At 40.4% G+C, this 24,139-nt stretch overlaps 1 protein-coding gene across 3 annotated transcripts in view; it reads left to right on the forward strand.

Annotated features, from left to right (window-relative positions):
- The window catches only part of scube3 (signal peptide, CUB domain, EGF-like 3), a 233,417-nt gene that overhangs the window by 136,625 nt on the left and 72,653 nt on the right, over positions 1-24,139 (forward strand). For all 3 annotated transcript variants that reach the window (XM_060937716.1, XM_060937718.1, XM_060937717.1), the window contains exons 5-6: positions 6,128-6,274; positions 7,776-7,892. In XM_060937716.1, coding sequence (XP_060793699.1) covers positions 6,128-6,274; positions 7,776-7,892 — 264 coding nt within the window. The remainder of the gene's footprint in view (positions 1-6,127; positions 6,275-7,775; positions 7,893-24,139) is intronic.

Raw genomic sequence — 24,139 nt, forward strand, 5'->3', positions numbered from 1 at the left:
AGTACAAGAGTTAATTTCAAGACACACTGAATAGAGTCAAATACCAAAATAAAGTCATACCAGATAAATGAATCTGTTGTAAAAAGCAGTTTTAGAACTGTGTTGGAATGTGTGAAAAAATATGACCTTACCCATCGTGACTTGACCTGATGGGATTAAGAGTTTGGCAGTGGGAGGGGTTTTCACTCTTCTCATTGAATGGAATGGAAATTTTTGCCCTTCTCATTGAATACCCCTCCCACTGCCAACCCTTTATCCCAAAACAATAGGACATACTTTTTTTTTTGATGGCCAATTGATTGTCCAAATCAATGGAGCAGATTTAAGTTTTTGTGCTTGATCCATTCCTAAGACTGAACAGAATCACTTCAAGTGATCAAAACGTTTTGTCACAATGGGTAAGGTCATGTTTTTTCACACATTCCAACACAGTTCTAAAATTGCTTTTTACAACATCTTCATTTATCTGTTTTTTTAAGTGCAATCATGACATACAGACTACATAGATATTATTGTAGCTGAACTTGTGCTGAATACAAAAAAAGTCATATGACTTTGAAAATACTGCTTAGATTTGTTGAAATTGACAACAAAATCAGAGCATGCCAAAATCATTAGAGTGCCAGGAAATACCCTCAGACCCCAGAGGGTTAACAAAGGAAAACATATGATTGTTAATAAAGTGAAAAAAAAACAAATGTAACTATAAAGATTACATCACTTCACAGGAAAATAACCCACTTCAGAGTGATAATAGTAAGTCTGCTTCATCACACTACCCTGTTGTTGATTATTTTCCTGTAATTAGGCCATTATTAAAAAAATGTTCTGTTTCTGGTCCACCGGCCGGGTGAGTGCCGTTTGTGCGGGTGAAATTTTTTTTTTAACGCCGGTTTTTCGACATTTTTTTCGGGCTCGTAAATCTAAAAACTCGAACTTGACATTTACGCATTCCCAGGGCTTTCCACTAAGGCTCATACTGCCTCCGCCGAGTGCGCGCGCACACTACTGCCTCCGCCGAGTGCGCGCGCACACACCGCATGTCGGGGCCACGGATGAGTTACTCTCCCCTGATCAACGAAGTCGGCGGGGAATTTGTGGTTATTATCGGTACAAACAGCGCGAATCACAACTTAAATGAGTGCGGTTCAATTTGACATTATTGTCAGTCCGTTAGATAAACATTTAATTTTATTAAAATCGAAAATTAATATTTAGAGCCTGTGAGCTACAAAAATAATAGTCATTAAAGCAGCCGGCTGGACTTAATTGTGTGGCCGCAGCCGGCGCTTGTGGAAAGCCCTGTCGAATCAGCTCTGCGCATGCGCCGTGCGGCACAAAAAAATGGCAGCCACCATGAAGGAGATCCGGAGTTTTCAAACATTTGCTTAAGTGTGAAATCGCAAAATGGTATTCTAGCGAACAACAAAATAGTAAAGATTCAGAAAAACAAATCATTCAGTGATCATTTTAATAGTGTAATTTCATCCGAACTAGGCCTAACGGTCGATTTAGAACTACAAAAAGTCCGTGTGTCGGACATTTTAAGTACCTTTGTAAAAGTTTTGCAAATGTTGCAGTCAGCATTTAAAATGCTAACTTAAAGTTTTTGTACAAGTTTCAGTTGATTAAACTGTCATTTTATTAAATGTGTCTGCTTTTGTAATAAAAAAGTACTGAAAGAAAAAGCAAACACAGCATTGCAATTTCTTATCCATCCATATATAATAAAAAAAATAAATTAAAAAAATCCCTCCCTCCCTCCCGACTGAAAATTTTTTTGCTCACCCGGTGGACAGGAAACGGATTTTTTTTTAAGGATGGCCTTATTTCACTCAATGCCTCATTCGCAAGAGTGAACTGTACGGTTTGTATTGTTACTGCTAACTGATAGTTTTCATTTTCTTTTGTATATATTGTACCATGTCATAACCATACACAGTAATGGCAGTGAACTAGGGAACAGTCTGAGTACACCATGCAGATCCTTCTGAAAGAGGATGAATAGGTGTCGCTTATTTTCTTTATAAAAGGTTCGTGTTACTTTCCCTGTGTCAGCTACATCTTTAACCATGGATCTGCTGAGACGGGGAAAAAAGACAGCTGTATGCTATGCTGCTACAGTTCACAGATGATAAGCAAAGCATTTGTCACACACCAGGCTCGTGCCAATCAGCAAGGCTTTTCAGTTTCTTCACTGTTGCAAAAAGGTGTTGCTGAAAAGTGGAGGCTTTGGCGTCAGATAGCCACTCGCACATCAGACTTGTGTTATGGTTGGCAAAGAGAGACGAACACAGGCCTCTGAAATTCCAGCAGGTAGAGCTTTGATACCTGCGATATTATATTACTTTTGTGTCTGGGCTTATTGCAGCCTTATGAAAAATATGCAGAGTGCACGGTCATGGTCATGACACAGACCCTGCATTCCAGTGCTGACAGGGTTGATGACAGCCAGCACTTTATTAACTGCAGTAAACTTGAGTCAGTGTGACTGTAGACTTTCCACAAAGAACCGTAGAGAGTTAAAATACTTAAATATGAAATATAACACTTGATGGTTTGTGTGAATTCAGGTTTCATTCATTCCATTATTTCCAGGTACCCTACAAAAAACATTGCAATCCATTCGAAAAATCGCTAGTGGTTCCCATTATATATTATGGACCTTAATGGAAACTGGTTTAGTGGTCTGTGCCATGTTCCTCTAAGTTTCCATTATTAAATACTATCAGAACCCAGTAGACCCTTCTTTCATGGGTAGATGAATACTATCAGAATAATATTCAATTAGATATATCACCGGGAGCCATTAGGAACAACACATTCCCTGAAATTGGCAGAAACAAAACTAGTAAAAGTCTCTCATGGTCCCTAATGTTTTTTTGTTTTTGTTTTTTTTCATCAGAGTTGTTAGCAAGCTAACCAGTTATTGAGCATGCTGGTTTAAACAAGCATTACATAGTCAGCACAATAGCATGATTTTTGCTATAATTTCACATTATAACAATAAATCCAATGCGACCAGCATACAGCTTTTACTGAAGATGAAATTCATTAACTCGAATCAAATCAATTTTGATTGATTTTGATTGATTTGATTGAACTGACACTACAAAATACCATGACTGGATGTGATGCGATTATTTATCTATTTCCCCGTTTCATGTAACTTCTTATTTGTTTTCAGATCCGTAAGCGCCTGGTACACTTATTTAAAAAGTTTCATGAGCGCATTGTCAAACACTTTTATAATCATTTCCTTCGTCCTTTTCCATTCCCCACTGTAGCTCTCATTTCTGACGCTTTCTCTCAGCTCCTTTTCCTTCACCTCTGTTTTCAATCAATTAACTACATTTTTCTTTAAGGCCGAGTCTCAGGAGTCCCTACAATAACTACCGGGAAGTTCAAACCGGGAAGAATCTGGCAGCGTTTTTTAGAGGCGACCGCAGAGTGCGTGCTACACCACAGTACGAAGCAAAAAAAAAGAGCCATCACATCAGCACTTTAGCCCTTTATGACTCTTCAGAGAGTCTCAAACCCAAGCCAGGCCTGATGAATGGGTCTGCAGGAAGAAGGGTGACCTCGGGGGGGCAGAAAGCAGTTTGATGCAGAACTCATCAAATGGGGTGTTTTACTTTTTTGAGACAGAAGGAATAAGGGCATGTGGGTTTTAAAGCCTATTTTTCCTCAAACTCTTTTTTTTTACTGTTGATGAAGAAATCCGTGCCACGCCATTGTTTAGTATCAACAGTAAATGATACAAATACATTCAGATAATATGTTCTAACCAAATTCCAATGACAGATATGAATACAAGGTCCATATATCCATTCACCACTACAAACGTCATATCGTCACACCACCGTGTAATGTACTTTATATTATATGGACACAGGACACATTCACAAAAAAAAAAAAACACATACAAATTAATCAAAAGAATTTTAATTTTGAACCGGTTCACCATTGTGACAATGTACATCAAGTCAGTGGGAAAACACTGGAAGTGATGTCATCAGAGTGAAATATTCGAAAATATGTCACTCCGATCCGTGATGTATTTCATACAAAAATAAAAAAATTTTAACATGAGAGCAAAAATGGGGCGGCACGGTGGTGTAGTGGTTAGCGGTGTCACCTCACAGCAAGAAGGTCCTGGGTTCGAGCCCCGTGGCCGGCGAGGGCCTTTCTGTGTGGAGTTTGCATGTTCTCCCCGTGTCCGCGTGGGTTTCCTCCGGGTGCTCCGGTTTCCCCCACAGTCCAAAGACATGCAGGTTAGGTTAACTGGTGACTCTAAATTGACCGTAGGTGTGAATGTGAGTGTGAATGGTTGTCTGTGTCTATGTGTCAGCCCTGTGATGACCTGGCGACTTGTCCAGGGTGTACCCCGCCTTTCGCCCGTAGTCAGCTGGGATAGGCTCCAGCTTGCCTGCGACCCTGTAGAAGGATAAAGCGGCTAGAGATAATGAGATGAGATGAGAGCAAAAATGGGGTGGCACGGTGGTGTAGTGGTTAGCGCTGTCGCCTCACAGCAAGAAGGTCCGAGTTCGAGCCCTGTGACCGGCGAGGGCCTTTCTGTGTGGAGTTTACATGTTGTCCGCGTGGGTTTCCTCCGGGTGCTCCGGTTTCCCCCACAGTCCAAAGACATGCAGGTTAGGTTAACTGGTGACTCTAAATTAACCGTAAGTGTGAATGTGAGTGTGAATGGTTGTCTGTGTCTATGTGTCAGCCCTGTGATGACCTGGTGACTTGTCTAGGGTGTACCCTGCCTTTCGCTCGTAGTCAGCTGGGATAGGCTCCAGCTTGCCTGCGACCCTGTAGAAGGATAAAGCGGCTAGAGATAATGAGATGAGAATGATATATATATATATATATACATTTATTGTTAGACTTGTTAGGCTATGTGGACTGTCCACCATACAAGTCTGGGTGATTTATAAATCACTAAAATTCACAGGAGCAATATTGTAGAATGGCCACAGTAATATAAACCTGTGGTTTGTAGTTGCACTACTGTCAGAGCTGCTGTTATAGAAAATTAATCAACACCTTCTGACCAATCAGTTTTAAGAATTCAACAGTGCTGTGGTGCATGTTTTAATGAACAGTATTAAGACCGATACTAAATCTGAATCTGTTGTACAAGGCCCATTTTTTGAAATTCTGATTAAAGTTTAGTGAAAATTCCAGACATGCTACTATTCTATCTACCTTCTTCTGCATCTCCAAAAATATATTCTAAATCTTTTGCTTCACGCCTCAGTGCTGAGCAATTCAAGCGAGCTCAGCTAGTTTCCCATGCTGTGGACATATGCTATTGACACAGATGCACCATGGGATCTGGAGTCAGCCGGGTGCCACGGTTCTCCTTTTACTGTCCAAACACGGCTGAGCAGAAGTGTGCACTGGGGTCAGTCAAAGAAAAGCACGGCTTGACATTCACCCTCATGCCACTCTCTGCTGGTGATTACCCCACTCCACCAGACCAAAAGTGCTGTCCTCGATTTATATGCTGTCCCCATACCCTGACATGCTAATGACTAAGAAAGAAAGTCGTTTTAGATCTGTGGACAAGACGTCTTGTGCAATAATCTATTAATAATCTATTAATAATCCAACGGATGGCTCAGTAAGAATCTAAATAGACAAAATCAATTTATTTCTGCTTGACAGGTAGAAGGTAAATGAAATAATCTGCTAAAAAGAAGTTTAACTGAGCACTTTCACATTACCAGAATCTTTCTGTAAGTTCTGAGACTGTGTGTTTGGGTTAGGATGTGTGTGGCCATAAAAATGGTCCAGTGAGGAAATAATAAAGTTACAAATTTTGAGATTGGATGTCCAACAACATTAAACTTGTCTAAACCCTGGTTGAATGAATGTTAGCTATTTGATAACATCTGACACCAAATGTTGCTCCTCACGTAGAAATTTTCTTCATATTATATTTAACATGCATGTAGTAGGAGGTTTTTAACAGTTAGGTGAATTAAGGCAGCCAAGGTTATTTCTCCTTGAGAGCTTTATTGTACACTAGAGCTCATTCCTATCATTGTGAAATGTAATTTACAGTTTATAAACACATCCCTGAAATATCTGTTTCAAACATTTCTGTTTGTTTCTGCAGTGCGTATGAATGGGACAAAGGAAGGCCCCACTTGTATGGACAAAAACCATGGCTGTGCTCATATCTGCAGGGAAACTCCAAAAGGAGGCATCGCCTGTGAGTGCAGACCAGGTTTCCAGCTTACCAAGAACAACCGCGACTGCAAGTGTGAGTAGATCTGCCACTATCCTGAAAACTTCACTCTCCAGAATTCTACTGTAGCAAGTAATCTGAGTATTCTATGACAGAACAGTATACAAGAATATAGAAATACACTAAGAGATTTAGATCAAAGATTATTGGGTGATCTTGTATTTCACAAAAGCAAGTAATGCTTTCGCACCATTCCACGATTTCTTCAATCCCACAATTCCAAAAGTGAGCAAGTTTAGCATTCCAAATAATAAGTCACTGACAGCTTTTTTTGAGCTTGGTGTCATTTACTGAGCTAATTCTGGAAAACACAGCGCAAGTGATAATCTGCAAGCACAAGGTTGGGTCTGTAGAGTGGATTCAGCAGAATTTACCAGCTTTCGCATCACCAGTTGGGTGAGATTCGCAACACTGTGCAGTTTTGTTTTTTTCTGTATTTTGAAAAGGACTGCAAGATTCCCAAAGATTCCCAAAAGCTCCAGTGCACCAACATACTTTTGTTCCATTCCATTTCTGCATTTCTACTGTTCCAATTTTTTTTTTCTGAAATCCTACTTTTAATAAATAGACTTTATACCCTCCAAACACACTTTTCCTGTCAATGAATATATTTCAAAATATCCCTAGTCCAAGTCCTAAACTTGTGCATGATGTACTGTTGGTAATCTCTGGAGATAGTATGCCTGTGAGGGAGAACTTTTTAGTATTTGTTGTGTGTCATCGAGTTCATGCTGTCAGTCCTGTCTGGGTCTGCTAGATGGACTAGCTGAAGAACAGTAAAGCAGAAGTGTTATTCTACTCCCTGAAAAAGGACATGAGAAGAGAGACGGAACACTAAAAAGGCATGTGTAGACAAAGCCGTTGTGTGTTGTGTGCGTGGAGACAAGACCCTGCTCTCCTTCTGTCATCAACTGCCTGCTCCAGTCGACACACTTTTCAATCTCACCTCTGTAGACTGAAAAAATGTTCCATGGAGACTTTTTAATACTCTATATTTTGCCTATTACATATTACCCACTAAAGCGCATTTAGTTCCTAAAGTAACACTTAAAAATGTATGTAGATACCGTATTGTAGTTTGCATAGCGTGCTCTAATCTCATGTGATATAGTGCAGTTCATATGGAATACTTGTGGGTTCTATATATTTGTCCATAGAAAAATGGAAAGATGGGTATGTTCACTCTCCATTTGGTTAATTGGTGGTTAAAATTCTGAGTGATCGGAAGATTTAATCGCAGAACTACCAGAGAGCCACTGTTGGCAAAATGAGCAAGGCCTCTGAATTACTTAGGTGCATGCTTGGATTGTATCGTGGCTAAAGTGTAAGTCTTTGTATAAATACATTGGCCATATACATAAATGTCACTGGAAACACTAGGATTGTATGCGGTGACATAGTCCTCCATGATTGGACTTGCCTGCCCATGGCTCAGGTTAGGCATCAATTAGAATAGTTTGTGCTCATTCTGGTTTGAGTTCTCATTTCTTTTTACTCTCATTTTTGGCTCCCTCAGTGACCTGTAACTATGGCAATGGCGGCTGTCAGCACATCTGTGAGGAGACAGACCATGGGCCGCGCTGTTCTTGCCACATGAAGTTCGCCCTGCACTCCGATGGCAAGACATGTGTAGGTAAGTCATGGCTGTCTTCTCCCTGTGGGTCTACCCAATCAGACGAGGCTTGGTTCTGTCTTCTCTCCTGACTATTATCCCTTGGTCCACTTTGCCTGGTTTTGCCCATCTATGGTACTTTGTCAGTTGTCATGTTCTCTCGAATCTCAGGATCTCCTGAAATCTAGACCCTGTCTAATTCCTGACCTTACAGTGGTGCTTGAAAGTTTGTGAACCCTTTAGAACTTTCTATATTTCTGCATATGACCTAAAACATCATCAGATTTTCACACAAGTCCTAAAAGTAGATAAAGAGAGCCCAGTTAAACAAATGAGACAAAAATATTATACTTGGTCATTTATTTATTGAGGAAAATGATGCAATATGACATATCTGTGAGTGGCAAAAGTATGTGAACCTTTGCTTTCAGTATCTGGTGTGACCCCCTTGTGCAGCAATAACTGCAACTAAATGTTTCCGGTAACTGTTGATCAGTCCTGCACACTGGCTTGGAGGAATTTTAGCCCATTCCTCCGTACAGAACAGCTTCAACTCTGGGATGTTGGTGGGTTTCCTCACATGAACTGCTTGCTTCAGGTCCTTCCACAACATTTTGATTGGATTAAGGTCAGGACTTTGACTTGGCCATTCCAAAACATTAACTTTAGTCTTATTTAACCATTCTTTGGTAGAACCACTTGTGTGCTTAGGGTCGTTGTCTTGCTGCATGACCCACCTTCTCTTGAGATTCAGTTCATGGACAGATGTCCTGATATTTTCCTTTAGAATTCGCTGGTATAATTCAGAATTCATTGTTCCATCAATGATGGCAAGCCGTCCTGGCCCAGATGCAGCAAAACAGGCCCAAACCATGATACTACCACCACCATGTTTCACAGATGGGATAAGGTTCTTATGCTGGAATGCAGTGTTTCCCTTTCTCCAAACATAACGCTTCTCATTTAAACCAAAAAGTTCTATTTTGGTCTCATCCGTCCACAAAACATTTTTCCAGTAGCCTCCTGGCTTGTCCATGTGATCTTTAACAAACTGCAAATGAGCAGCAATGTTCTTTTTGGAGAGCAGTGGCTTTCTCCTTGCAACCCTGCCATGCACACCATTATTGTTCAGCGTTCTCCTGATGGTGGACTCATGAACATTAACATTAGCCAATGTGAGAGAGGCCTTCAGTTGCTTAGAAGTTACCCTGGGGTCCTTTGTGACCTCGCCAACTATTACATGCCTTGCTCTTGGAGTGATCTTTGTTGGTCGACCACTCCTGGGGAGGGTAACAATGGTCTTGAATTTCCTCCATTTGTACACAGTCTGTCTGACTGTGGATTGGTGGAGTCCAAACTCTTTAGAGATGGTTTTGTAACCTTTTCCAGCCCGATGAGCATTAACAACACTTTTTTTTGAGGTCCTCAGAAATCTTCTTTGTTCGTGCTATGATACACTTCCACAAACATGTGTTGTGATGATGATGATGATGATGATGATGATGATAGTTTATTTCAAACATGTAAACAAACAATGAATAAATAAGCAGATAACAAGAAAAACAAAACAACATTTGCAACAAAAACACGAAAAAAGCCACTAAATTAGAAAATAAACCTTAAATAATATAGGTAATAATAATATATCAAAATCAAAACAAAAGAAAACAAAGACAAAAATACAAACAAGGACGCACTAAGCAGTTTTGAGTTTACATGTCCGAAAAGGAGTGGGCTGAAGTAAAAACTTATTTAATCCCACCCCTCTACTTTAGTCAATATAAATTGATTATCGAGCTTCCTTATATATATATACTCACACACACACACACCTATCATTCATCTCATTATCTGTAGCCGCTTTATCCTGTTCTACAGGGTCGCAGGCAAGCTGGAGCCTATCCCAGCTTACTACGGGCGAAAGGCTTGGTACACCCCACATACATACACTGCACGGGCGATTGCTCTAAGACAACGAGGGAGGCTCAGCCTCCTCTAAAAATGCCCTTATAACTTTAATGTGTGTGTGAGTTTTTCGCCCTCGTGATAGCGCGATGCAGCGCAGCCTCAGTGGACTTCAATGGCATTTGGGAGCTCTGCGCTTTTCAATCTCAAAATGCAAGACGGTTATTGGACAAATACTGCGAAAACGCCCGCCCACGGAGTCTCACGGACTCCCAGCCTCAGTGGACTTCAATGGCATTTGGGAGCTCTGCGCTTTTCAATATCAAAATGCAAGATGATTATTGGACAAATACTGCGAAAATGCCCACCCACGGACTCCGAGCCTCACATGGGAGGGACATGGCAAAGCTTTCCGCGAGGAGACTGGTGATTGGTGAAAGCGGCCGGATATTTTCTTTGATTGACAGCTCGTTTCACCTATAGACAGGCAGCGGTGAATTTCAGTTCAGTCCCACGCGGATTCGCGAGTGCTGTGGTGTATTGTAAGAGATCAGCTTACATTTCGATTTCATTCATTACATACGGTTTCTACCAGCTTTTTTTAGTTTGTATATATTTTCATTGTAAATAAAGTGTAAATATAGTGTTGTCAAGTTTGCTATCTTAGTTCCAGAAATTTTGTTTATTTGAGTGACTGAACTTGAACTTGAGGGGGCTAGTCAGCTAGCAAGAAAGCTGCGCACGGATGCCAAGCATTGCTGATTTAATTTTGGCGAAGCCATTTGCCAGTCTTCCTTTCGAGGAAAAAATTAAAATTAAAGAGTAGGGTAGACCAACGCCTCAAATTGACTTGGTGAAAAAGGTAGGGAATAATACTCGTTCCTTTCAGCTCTCCTGGTACGAGAAAGTGAATTGGCTAACAGCAAGTGACCCACATCAACAACAGTAAATAGGCTACTTTAGTAATATGTCATGGATGGACCAAAAATATAGAATCTATTTAAAATGTTTATGCTGAGTATATTATATTGGAATATATATTTATCTGGATATGAATTAAACACAGCTACAATTTGGAAAACATTTTTAAACAAAAACACAGCCGAGAACATTTCACACTACAGACCTGGATTAAAAGTGAAGGGTTATCAAAATTGTGAATAAAACATTTCTCAGTCAAAATAAGTAAAATATAGGGAAAGTGTTATTGAATGAAATGTGTGGCACCCAGCTCTACTGCTGAGGTTCCTGACAAAGAGCTGCTTTCAATAATGATCAATTTTTAAACATGCCACAATTTTAAAATATAAAATGTTAAAATATACCCCCCCAACCCCACCATCATGTATATTGGACAGTAGGCTAATGGGCCAAAAGAACCTGTTATTTCACAGTTTGTGACGCTGCCAACAATCAGCCAGATCAGAGGCAAGAGTATGGGCAAAATTGATGTGTTTTTTCTTTTAAAATCTGGAAATGTCGTAACCGACCAGCCTCCCCTGTTTGAAAGACTACCAGCCGCCACTGATACACTGTATATTACTTATTACTTCAACTATTCAGATATCAATTCTCTATGACTATATCATATAATTAATTAATTAATTATATGTGTATATCCATATGTCTACACACAAGTTTACTACAAATACCACACTCACAATGGAGAACAAAATAAAAACAAAACAAATAGATGAAGACTCAAAAAAGAAAAAAAAATTACACAATAAGCAGCCAGTTATGATTAATCCCCTTCATTCTTATACCTTGTGAAAATCAAATTTTTGTACATCTTTTTAAACCGCTTCATGTCTGGACATCCCTTGAGGTCCTCATTTAAACTGTTCCACCGCTTCACCCCACAAACAGAAATACAAAAACTTTTCTTGGTTGTGCACACCCTATAATTTTTAAATTTAAATAAACCCCTTAAATTATAACTCCCATCTCTTTCAGTGAACAGTTTTTGAATATTATGTGGTAGTTGATTATTGTTTGCTTTGAATAATATTTGTGCTGTTTGATAGTCCACCAGATCTGCAAATTTCAGTATTTCTGACTGTAAGAATAATGTATTTGTATGATCCCGATAACCAGCCTTGTGTATAATCCTTATTGCTCTTTTTTGGAGAATGAATAATGAATGTATTGTATTTTTGTAATTATTGCCCCATACCTCTGCACAGTAACTTAAATAAGGTGAAACCAGGGAACAGTAAAGAATCTGGAGTGAATTGTTTTTTTTTTTTAAGATATTTTTTGGGCTTTTTTCACCTTTATTGGATAGGACAGCGTAGAGACAAGAAATGAGCAGGAGAGAAAGACGGGGAGAGATTAGGAAGTGACCTCGGGTCGGAATCGAACCCAGGTCCCCGAATTTATGGTATGGTGCCTTATCCACCTGAGCCACGACGCTCCATTATGAGCTAGAAACTGTTTAACTTTGTTTAATATTGCAATACTTCTTGATACTTTGGATCATGCATATAAATACATACTTTGTATGTTTTTTATATGTGGTTTCCAGCTGAGTTTTTCATCAATAGTTGTTCCAAGAAATTTGATTTCCTTAACTCTTTCTATAATAACCCCATCTATTTTAACCATCTATTTGAATATTTATTTGTGTGTTTGTTTTGTTGTTACCAAATAATATTACTTTAGATTTGTTCAAGTTTAATTAGGGCCCGAGCCCTATGGGCGAAGGCCCTATTGTTCTTGTAAGAGTTCACTATTATTATTATTCTTCCGTCTTCTTCTTCTTCTTCTTCTTCTTCTTCTTCCGTCTTCTTCTTCTTCTTCTTCTTCTTCTTCCGTCTTCTTCTTCTTCTTCTTTATTTTTCTCCGCTGTTGGGCCATTTTCGGGGCGCTTGCCATGGGCGAAAACGCACGAAATTTGGCACCAGTTCCGAGAATTGCCACCGCTACTCAGAACCAGAAGCCCAAACTTGGCCGGGGCTCCGGGCCTCTATAGCGCCCCCTAAGTCGTTGTGATTTTGGCCTCCCGCATTAAGGTGCCTGGTTGCCATGTAGTTTGTAGTAGTGCCATGCCATTTGGTACGCATATGTATCTCTCTAAGCCGGACAAAAATGTAATGCCAATGCATTAGCCACGCCCAACAGGAAGTGAGGTAATTTCACTTTTGTGCGAAATGCATGGCCACGAAGACGGCGCAACTCCTCCTAGACCGTTCATAGGAATGTCACCAAAATTGATACACATCATCTACAGACATGGCTGACAAAAGTTACTAAATACGTTTCACGTGGGATAAACCGTTCAGAAGTTATACGTCAATCAATTTTCGATGCAAAATTTTACATGCTTAAAAATTCATAACAAATCTTCTGATTGCTCAAAACTGCTCATACTTCACACGCAAATCACTCATTGGGCTTCTGACATGTTACCCAATTTCTGTGATATTTCACCACTGGGGGCGCTATTTTGGGCAAAAATTCCAATCTTTCCTCAAATTTGGTCAAACTTCACGGCCACCCTCTTACTACCTCCCATGTCATGTCTACCACATTTTGGAAATTTTCGTCCATGGGGGGCGCTGTTTTTGGCCGACGCAATTGCTCCAAAACGGGTTTTTGGTAAATAATTCCATAATGCTTTTCCTTCACACCACTACCTTATGATAGTACATTGCTGTTGTAGACACTTATTTTTCCAACTCATAATCGCTCATGTACAGCATAGCGCCACCTTCTGACATGGGACAAACCAAAAAATTTATTCTTCAAAAATCTATATCTCATCTTCTATTTACTCAACTGTCATCAAACTTCATACGCAAACTCTTCATAGCTCACCTGACATCTACACCAAATTTTGTGCACTTTCGCCCCTGGGGGTGCTGGTTATGGCAAAAATGATATTGCAGCTTCTGATCTGTCAAACTTGCCAAGCAAACTCTTTACAAGACCCTTATTGGGGCGCTTGCCATGGTCGACTACGCACGAAATTTGGCTCCTTTTTCTTAGACTGCCACCGCTACTGAGAACCAGAAGCCCAGATCCAGGTGGGCCTCAGGGCCTCTATAGCGCCCCCTAACTCGTTGTGATTTTGGCCTCCCGCATTAAGGTGCCTGGTTGCCATGTAGTTTGTAGTAGTGGCATGCCATTTGGTACGCATATGTATCTCACTAAGCCGGACAAAAATGTAATGCCAATGCATTAGCCACGCCCTCTTCTTCTTCTTCTTCTTCTTCTTCTTCCGTCTTCTTCTTCTTCTTCTTTATTTTTCTCCGCTGTTGGGCCATTTTCGGGGCGCTTGCCATGGGCGAAAACGCACGAAATTTGGCACCAGTTCCGAGAATTGCCACCGCTACTCAGAACCAGAAGCCCAAACTTGGCCGGGGCTCCGGGCCTCTATAGCGCCCCCTAAGTCGTTGTGATTTTGGCCTCCCGCATTAAGGTGCCTGGGTGCCATGTAGTTTGTAGTAGTGGCATGCCATTTAGTACGCATATGTATCTCTCTAAGCCGGACAAAAATGTAATGCCAATGCATTAGCCACGCCCAACAGGAAGTGAGGTAATTTCACTTTTGTGCGAAATGCATGGCCACGAAGACGGCGCAACTCCTCCTAGACCGTTCATAGGAATGTCACCAAAATTGATACACATCATCTACAGACATGGCTGACAAAAGTTACTAAATACGTTTCACGTGGGATAAACCGTTCAGAAGTTATACGTCAATCAATTTTCGATGCAAAATTTTACATGCTTAAAAATTCATAACAAATCTTCTGATTGCTCAAAACTGCTCATACTTCACACGCAAATCACTCATTGGGCTTCTGACATGTTACCCAATTTCTGTGATATTTCGCCACTGGGGGCGCTATTTTTGGGCAAAAATTCCAATCTTTCCTCAAATTTGGTCAAACTTCACGGCCACCCTCTTACTACCTCCCATGTCATGTATACCACATTTTGGAAATTTTCGTCCATGGGGGGCGCTGTTTTTGGCCGACGCAATTGCTCCAAAACGGGTTTTTGGTAAATAATTCCATAATGCTTTTCCTTCACACCACTACCTTGTGATAGTACATTGCTGTTGTAGACACTTATTTTTCCAACTCATAATCGCTCATGTACAGCATAGCGCCACCTACTGACATGGGACAAACCAAAAAATTTATTCTTCAAAAATCTATATCTCATCTTCTATTTACTCAACTGTCATCAAACTTCATACGCAAACTCTTCATAGCTCACCTGAGATCTACACCAAATTTTGTGCACTTTCGCCCCTGGGGGTGCTGGTTATGGCAAAAATGATATTGCAGCTTCTGATCTGTCAAACTTGCCAAGCAAACTCTTTACAAGACCCTTATTGGGGCGCTTGCCATGGTCGACTACGCACGAAATTTGGCTCCTTTTTCTTAGACTGCCACCGCTACTGAGAACCAGAAGCCCAGATCCAGGCGGGCCTCAGGGCCTCTATAGAGCCCCCTAACTCGTTGTGATTTTGGCCTCCCGCATTAAGGTGCCTGGTTGCCATGTAGTTTGTAGTAGTGGCATGCCATTTGGTACGCATATGTATCTCACTAAGCCGGACAAAAATGTAATGCCAATGCATTAGCCACGCCCAACAGGAAGTGAGGTAATTTCACTTTTGTGCGAAATGCATGGCCACGAACACGGCGCAACTCCTCCTAGACCGTTCATAGGAATGTCACCAAAATTGATAAACATCATCTACAGACATGGCTGACAAAAGTTTCTAAATACGTTTCACGTAGCATAAACCGTTCAGAGGTTATACGTCAATCAATTTTCACTGCAAAATTTTACATGCTTAAAAATTCATAACAAATCTTCTAATTGCTCAAAACTGCTCATACTTCACACACAAATCACTCATTGGGCTTCTGACATGTTACCCAATTTCTGTGATATTTCGCCACTGGGGGCGCTATTTTTGGGCAAAAAATCCAGTCTTTCCTCAAATTTGGTCAAACTTCACGGCCACCCTCTTACTACCTCCCATGTCATGTATACCACATTTTGGGAATTTTCGTCCATGGGGGGCGCTGTTTTTGGCCGACGCAATTGCTCCAACACGGGTTTTTGGTAAATAATTCCATAATGCTTTTCCTTCACACCACTACCTTGTGGTAATGTCTCTTGCCGAAGAAGCTGTGGAAGGTATTTCGCGGGGACGCATGCCCCCGCCCCCCTTGGCCGCTGGCGCGAGGGCCCGTCAAGGCCGCTTGCGGCTTTAATGATAATTTGTTACTGTTGAATCATGTTATTAATTTACTTATTTCTGTTGTGATCTCCTGCAATAGTTCCATTAAATTCTCACCAGAAAAGAGGATATTTGTATCGTCAGCAAACAAGACAAGCTTCATTACTTTAGATACACTACATCTCATCTCATTATCTCTAGCCGCTTTATCCTTCTACAGGGTCGCAGGCAAGCTGGAGCCTATCCCAGCTGACTACGGACGAAAGGCGGGGTACACCCTGGACAAGTCACCAAGTCATCACAGGGTCGACACATAGACACAGACAACCATTCACACTCACACCTACGGTCAATTTAGAGTCACCAGTTAACCTAACCTGCATGTCTTTGGGGGAAACCGGAGCACCCGGAGGAAACCCACGCGGACACGGGGAGAACATGCAAACTCCACACAGAAAGGCCCTCGCCGGCCCCGGGGCTCGAACCCAGGACCTTCTTGCTGTGAGGCGACAGCGCTAACCACTACACCACTGTGCCGCCCTAGATACATTACATATGTCATTGATATATAGTATAAAAAACTTTGGTCCTAACACTGACCCCTGGGGAACACCACAAGTTATGTCCAAAAATGAGGAAGATCAATCTCCCAGCTTCACAAACTGTCTCATGTTACTTAAATAGCTTTTAACCCAGTTTAAAACTATACCCCTGATGCCATATCATTCCAGTTTTTTTATTAATATGTCATGATTTATTGTATGGCGGCACGGTGGTGTAGTGGTTAGCGCTGTCGCCTCACAGCAAGAAGGTCCTGGGTTCGAGCCCCGGGGCCGGCGAGGGCCTTTCTGTGTGGAGTTTGCATGTTCTCCCCGTGTCCGTGTGGGTTTCCTCCAAAGACATGCAGATTAGGTTAACTGGTGACTCTAAATTGACTGTGAGTGTGAATGGTTGTCTGTGTCTATGTGTCAGCCCTGTGATGACCTGGTGACTTGTCCAGGGTGTACCCCACCTTTCGCCCGTAGTCAGCTGGGATAGGCTCCGGCTTGCCTGCGACCCTGTAGAGGGATGGAGCGGCTAGAGATAATGAGATGAGATGTTTTTTCTGCTCTATGGAATTGGTGATTTCTTCAACTAATTCTATTAAAGCCTGTGATGTTGATCTATGTGCTCTAAATCCATATTGACTGTCACTAAGTAGATTATGTTTGTCAATAAATTTATCCAATCGGTTATTGAAAAGTTTTTCAAGAATTTTGGAGAATTGCGGAAGTAGTGAGACAGGTCTGTAGTTTGTGAAGTGGTGTTTGCTCCCAGTTTTGTACAGAGGAATGACTTTTACTGTTTTCATTCTGTTTGGAAATGTACCAGTTAGAAATGACAAATTACATATATATGTGAATGGTTTGGATATTCCATCAATAACATTTTTCAATATCATCATGTCAATGTCATCACAGTCGGTAGATTTTTTGTTCATACATTTCCCAACAATATCAACAATTTATTTTTCTTCCACTGCTGTAAGAAACATTGAAAAATAATTATTATCTATCAAATTGCCCAGATTTTCAGCAGTTGTTCCTGGATCCGGGATTTGTTCTGCTAAGATTGGTCCTACGTTTACAGAGTAATGGTTGAAACTATTAACTACCACATCCATATTATATTCATCTTTGTCATTATTAAGAAAGTACCTTGGATAATTTGTATATCTTGACCCATTTTTTATAATACTGTTCAAAGTGCTCCAAATTACTTTGATATTATTTCTGTTATCATTTAATAATTTCTTATAATATTCTTTCTTAGCAGCCCTTATGATATTAGTTAATTTATTTTTATATTTTTTATATCTATCCTCTGCCTCTTTAGTTTTCTGTTTTATGAACTCTTTATACAATGTATTTTTCTTTTTACAGGCATTTTGTAAACCCCTTGTAATCCATGGGCATACTGTATGTTTGACTTTTTTACTGTATTGAACAATTGGGCAATTTTTATTATATAATGATATAAATATCCTCAAGAATTCCTCATATGTTTTATTTATGTCTTTTAGTCGGTATATTTCATCCCAGTTTTGTGCCAGCAAGTCATTTCTAAAAGTGTTAATTGATTCCTCTGATCTAAGTCGTCTGAAAAGTTTTGTGTTTTCTGGTTTATTATTCGCAAATTTTGTTTCATAAACTGAGAAAACTGGTAAGTGATCACTGATATCATTTATCAATAGTCCACTTACTAAATTGTCATTAAAACTGTTAGTGAATATATTGTCTATGAGGGTGGCTCCGTGTGAGGTGATTCTGCTGGGTTTAGTAATTTTCGGGAAAAAGGCCGTACTGTACATTGTGTTGATAAAATTGTGTTTATTTGGATTGAGCAGGTCAATATTGAAGTCTCCGCATATGAAGACTGTTTTGTGACTCACTTTTGAAAACATTTCCTCTATCCAGTTATTGAAGACCTCAATACTAGAATCTGGAGCTCTATATATACACCTAACAATTACATTTTTGTTTCTCTCTGCAAATTTCAACTGTTATGCATTCCAGTGTGTTGTCAATTACTGTTGATATACTTTCCATCACATTGAATTTCAAGCCCCTATCAACAAATATGGCCATGCCCCCTCCACTCTTGTTTTGTCTATTTACGTAGTTGAATTCATAGCCCTCCAGCTCAAAGTCCGTGCCTTTGACATTATGTATCCAAGTTTCAGATATTGCTATGATGCTGAACGGATGCGAAAACTGTTGTAGATATTCCTTGATGAGATTGAAATTTGCATACATGCTTCTGCTATTGAAGTGGATAATTGAGAGTTTGCCATCTGCTTTAATGCTTCGATTGAACTGTTCATCAGTGTAATAACAGCAGTTGTTGTTAATGGCAGAGAAGAAATTATTGTCCGGGTCTATGTCATATTCCAAATCCTGTGATTTGTAATCAGTGTACTCAAACGATTTAACTCCAGTAAATCCTGTTCTGTAATCCTCTGAGATGTGTGGCTTATGGTCCCGCTCATGTTGGTCACTGATACTTTTCCAAGTCCTCGATGTTTTTCACAACCAATATTTTGGCCTCCTCAGGTGTACCGTTTAGTTTAATAAACACTTTACAGTTTGTAGTCCAAGTGTTCTGAATTTTCCTCTGTTTCTTTAAAGTGCAAAGATTGTGAAGATCAGACTTTGATAGATCCCTGTTCTTTAAATAAAACAGGGTGCCCACTCACACCTGATTGTCATCCCATTGATTGAAAACACCTGACTCTAATTTCACCTTCAAATTAACTGCTAATAAAAGAGGTTCACATACTTTTGCCACTCACAGATATGTAATATTGGATCATTTTCCTCAATAAATAAATGACCAAGTATCATATTTGTATCTCATTTGTTTAACTGGGTTCTCTTTATCTACTTTTAGGACTTGTGTGAAAATCTGATGATGTTTTAGGTCATATTTATGCAGAATTATAGGAAATTCTAAGGGATTCACAAACTTTCAAGCACCACCGTAACTGGATAGGGAAGTCCTACACATATCCCACTCCCTGATCCTACCTGGCCAGGTAGGACACCTGACACCAGTTCTGATTTGTGTCTTTGTTCAGTCCCAGCCTTGATTCATCCTTATGTCCCCTCTCCCTGATTTTACCAGGTCAGGTAAGACCCAGTTATGGTTTGAAACCACAAAGTGCCCAATCTCCAACCTCTAGCCCTCAGCATTAACTGACCTGGTCAGATCTAGTTCTTTATCTCCACTTGACACTTGACTTGATCAGTTATGGCCTGGTTGTGTCTCCCCATCCGTCATTTTCTCTGGCCTTACAGGGCCAGGGCAAGCTTTACATCGCCCTTACCCTGATTGTACCTGGGCAGGTGACTCCCCTCTGCATGACTTCAACTTGACCTGACTAGGTAAAACCTGTTTCCAGTTTGCCAAATAGGGCCTAGTTCTTCTCTTTCATCTCATACCCCCAAACTTACCAGGCTAGGTACTATAAGTGCTAGTTCTGTCTTCAACTGACTATACCTGGCCAGGTAAGATTCTGTTCCGTTTCCATCCAGTTTTATCTGACTAAGGTGAAGTGTTCTTTTAAAGGAGGAATAAGTGACATGTGCTTGATATTGAGAGAACCAGTTGCTAGTTTGGTAGCCACTTTCTGGTCTGTTATGTTCATTTACAGTATACAGGACTGAATTTTAAGACCTTTCTAGGGAGCAAAAATATACCAGATCAAATGGTCTGCAGATTACACTATGAATATGCGACATATAAATAAAGACTGTACAGTTGTCCCCCTTTTCTCATATGGCCTGAATCTTCATCTCTTAATGTCTAGCTCAAGTTGATTAAACCTCCTTAGATTAAAAAGTTACCACTGAGAACACTGAACATTTTTTTTCACAAAGGTGTAACTGATGTTAACTGCTTTGTCCCAGTTTCTGTACCTTGTTCAGTTTTTTTAGTGAAACATTTTTTAGCAATCACATATGACCTTGTGCACTACGGTTTATATACATCTTTCAAGTAAGAACCTCAATCATCAATCAGTTTTTGACTTTCATACAGTAACAAATATTTGTATATAGAAATTGATGCAAGATTAGCTCACCTGAAATGTGCCATTCTGTCACTGAACAATTCCAAGTCCAAGGCTTAACCTCAGTTTAACCCCAGATTAAACCTAATGCTATGGTAAGTACTGTATGTTGAATGGCGTGCATTAAGTAGAACTTATTTAACCAATGTTCAAATCGAATGTTTATGTGAAGTGTCTGAGTATGTTGATATGGTCTATAGCTGCTTTTAAATCTGATATTAAAAGTAAAATCTGATCCCAAATCAACATTCGTTTTTACGTATGACCCTTTGACTGGGTTCAGTCTGTGTGTTTGAGTCCTTGGGTACCTGATGAGCAATGGGGCATTCTGCAAAGCCACTTTAAATGTTCTACAATGTGCTCATTGTCCGATTGTAATGCTCCATTTCAATCCATACATTCCAGTTACCATTAGTCTAGTCACGAAAAATAAGTTACTGGAACCCAGGGAGCCATAAAACTACACAATCACTTACTCACCAGATTTGAGTTAAATGTACATGATAGTATGTCAGACATATGCGCAGAAACTCAGTCAGTGCAGGAGCCATGCCTCTGCTTGCTCTAACCCAGTACAGCAATCACCCAGCATGAGGCTTTTCTACTCAGTCTTGCTTGTTTGATTTGCTTCCTCCTGACTTTTCATTGCCTTTCTCCTGATGCTGGTAATGTGCAGTGATAAGAGCCAAGTTTTTAAACATGAAATCGCTGCTTGGTGATGGATTTATAAAACGTAGGGGCTTAACAAGGCTTTGGATTCATTGGCTATTCAAGCCAAGTGCATGGTGGTTTTTTGTTTTTTTTCATCTAGTTTGTTTAACATGCCGCACTGAAAACATTCAGTTTCTACATGATGGTGAAATCTTGAGCCAGTTACCTCTTCTGTAGCCAAATACAGCATTCCTATGTACTTCCTAACTAATCTTTTATTGGTACATATAATCTGAAAGCGGCAAAATAATACACACACTTATACATGCGTATGGTATTTTGTATCTCTCCTTGATTGAACAGTGGTTTGGCTGGCCTTTTCCTTTTCCCTTCTCTCTGCTTCTGAATGGATTGAGCCAGACACCCTACGATTAGCCCCCGGTCTCATTCAAGGCACAAATGAGACAACACAGAGGGCAGAAGGGTCACTCAGCCTCCACAGGAATCTCTTAGCTAGAAAACCAAAATAAAACAAGCAGAACATATTAATGGGATTCCACTCTGAGCCTGGGAGTGACAGCAAGACAGCATCAGAAGAGGAAAGACATTCGGAAGAATGTTTTTTAAAGATCTGGAAAACATTTCATCGTGTTCTATAAATGTAACCTCGATCACTATAAAGATGGCAGATCTGTTTTTGCTGGTCAGCTGTTTGCGGGTTTGGAAAGCACCGGCCAGTATTTCTGTCAGTCAGCTTGTATTTCTGTCATTTTGTTGACCAACCGTTTCAGACAGTCCATCTTTCTGTCCGCAGATCAGTCTCTCGATACAATGTTTCCACAATGTGGTCACTAATTTTATTTGTTCGTTATATATCTGAGCTAGTCAGTCAGATGGGCAGTGTTTCTGTTGGCTTAGAAATGTCTTAACTTGATGGATTTTTGATGAGACCACATCCTAAAACAATCTCAGTTCATAAAATCAGAATGAAATGTAGATTACTTTGTGGAACAGAAGCTTTCACATAGCACTTTTCCACCAGAAAGTGCAGTCAGTATGCCACATTACAATTGCTAATCCATACCCAGAACCATCCGTGCCCTGGTTGAGCAAATGCATCTATTTCCAATTACATAATGGTACCCATGATAGTAAAATGAGTTCTCAGGAGGTCTCTGTGGGGTGGTGACGACATATCCTGTGCAAGGCTAGTGTTACCAATTTGAGGAGTAAGTTAGGAGCCTCAGTATCTCATGCATTTTATTCACCATAAAAGGACATAAAGCAGCCAAACAATCAATACCTTCCAGGTTTTCTGTTATATTCAGTGGAAACATTTTCACACACTACTACTGAAAAAGTAATTCCCGGGGGTTCCCCGAGTGGCGCAACAGAAAAGTGTTTGACGTATGATCAGGAGAAATAAGTTTGAATCCCAATGATGTCACAACCATCCATGGCCATGAGTCCAAGAGAGCAGAATTGACCATGCTCTTTGGGTAAGATGGATGGTATTAGTCTCTCTCTCCTGTCTGTCACAGCAACACTAGCCATCTGTGAGATCATGTATGAAGAAGAGTATAGTTATCAATTTCCTCTGAGTGTATTATGCTGCCCTGTGTTGTAGCATGAGCAGCATGATACATCAAAAGATTTGAATAGGTTTGAAAAGATGTAGTGGTTTCGCGCGTATTGGAAGAAAGCTGTAACCATCCACAGTTGGTAGGTGTTGTGTCATGGGGAAAGTTCACTATCGAGTAGGAATTGGAAGGAAATGGTGTAAAAATGGACATACTACTTCAAGCGTCATCCATGTGTGTGTCTGTTTGGCACACTTGGTACCTTTGGTTCCAGCAGTGATGGGTATAAGCCTGCCTTATTTAGACAGCTTAAGACCTCCTGTTTCTTGCAGGACACAGTTTTCAATAGATTTGTTGCAAAATCATGAGCAGATCCTTGCAAGAGTCTAACAAATATGGCAACCAAATACAGAATAGGTAATTACAGTATGGTTTGCTTGGCAGTAGAAAAGACAGCAAAATGTAGGGTCGTTGATTCATTACCATGCTCATTTTGGATGGTGTGCACTTCTTTCATCCCTTTATTCTTTGTCTTCGCTCCTCCTTTGTCCTTGTCCTCCTATTTTCCAACAGTGGTCAATATCAGCCTGCCTCCTTCAGACTCCTTAAGCCTCTGTAGTCGTTGCAGAACACAGTTTCCAACAGATTTGTTTAAAAAATCTCAAGCAGAGTCTTAGAAACGAGTGTAAAAACATCAGTACACATCCACACAATCACTCACACCAACAGATCACCATTTAATATACCAAGACAGAATAGGAAAACAATTACAGCAGCATGAAAACATTTTCCTTCCGTGAGCCCAGACAAATGAGAAATCCTGCAGACCAGTTTTCTCTGAAGTCATCTGCTTCATTCTGCACCCTGTGGATTTGCAAATGCATTTCCGTAAAATGAGAACAAAATTTGGAAACAATGCACTGTTGGCAAACCTAGCCATAGAGGGACATTGTCTAGCCAGCAGGTTGCAGTGTTGTAGTCAAGTCACTAAAACTCGAGTCCGACTCCAGTCTCGAGTCCCCAGTGTTCAAGTCCCAGTCAAGTCCAAGTCATTAAAGAAAATTTCGAGTCGAGTCCGAATCAGGTCCACTATTGAGCCAAGTCGAGTCTGAGTCGAGTCCAACACAAGCCTCGCTATCAACAGGGCAAACAACATGAGAAAGGGTTAACACTAGCTAGGTCATCTGTCAGCAAGCAAGCCCCGCTATCAACAGAGCAATGAACACAGTGTGTCACTTCCTTCTCTGGGTGGAGTCTTGCCAAATGATGAATGAAGTTTGAGGTTGTCCCCGTCATCTCTTTGATAGTTCTTCTCCAT

Source organism: Neoarius graeffei, chromosome 13 (assembly GCF_027579695.1).
Source record: "Neoarius graeffei isolate fNeoGra1 chromosome 13, fNeoGra1.pri, whole genome shotgun sequence".
NCBI lineage: Eukaryota > Metazoa > Chordata > Actinopteri > Siluriformes > Ariidae > Neoarius > Neoarius graeffei.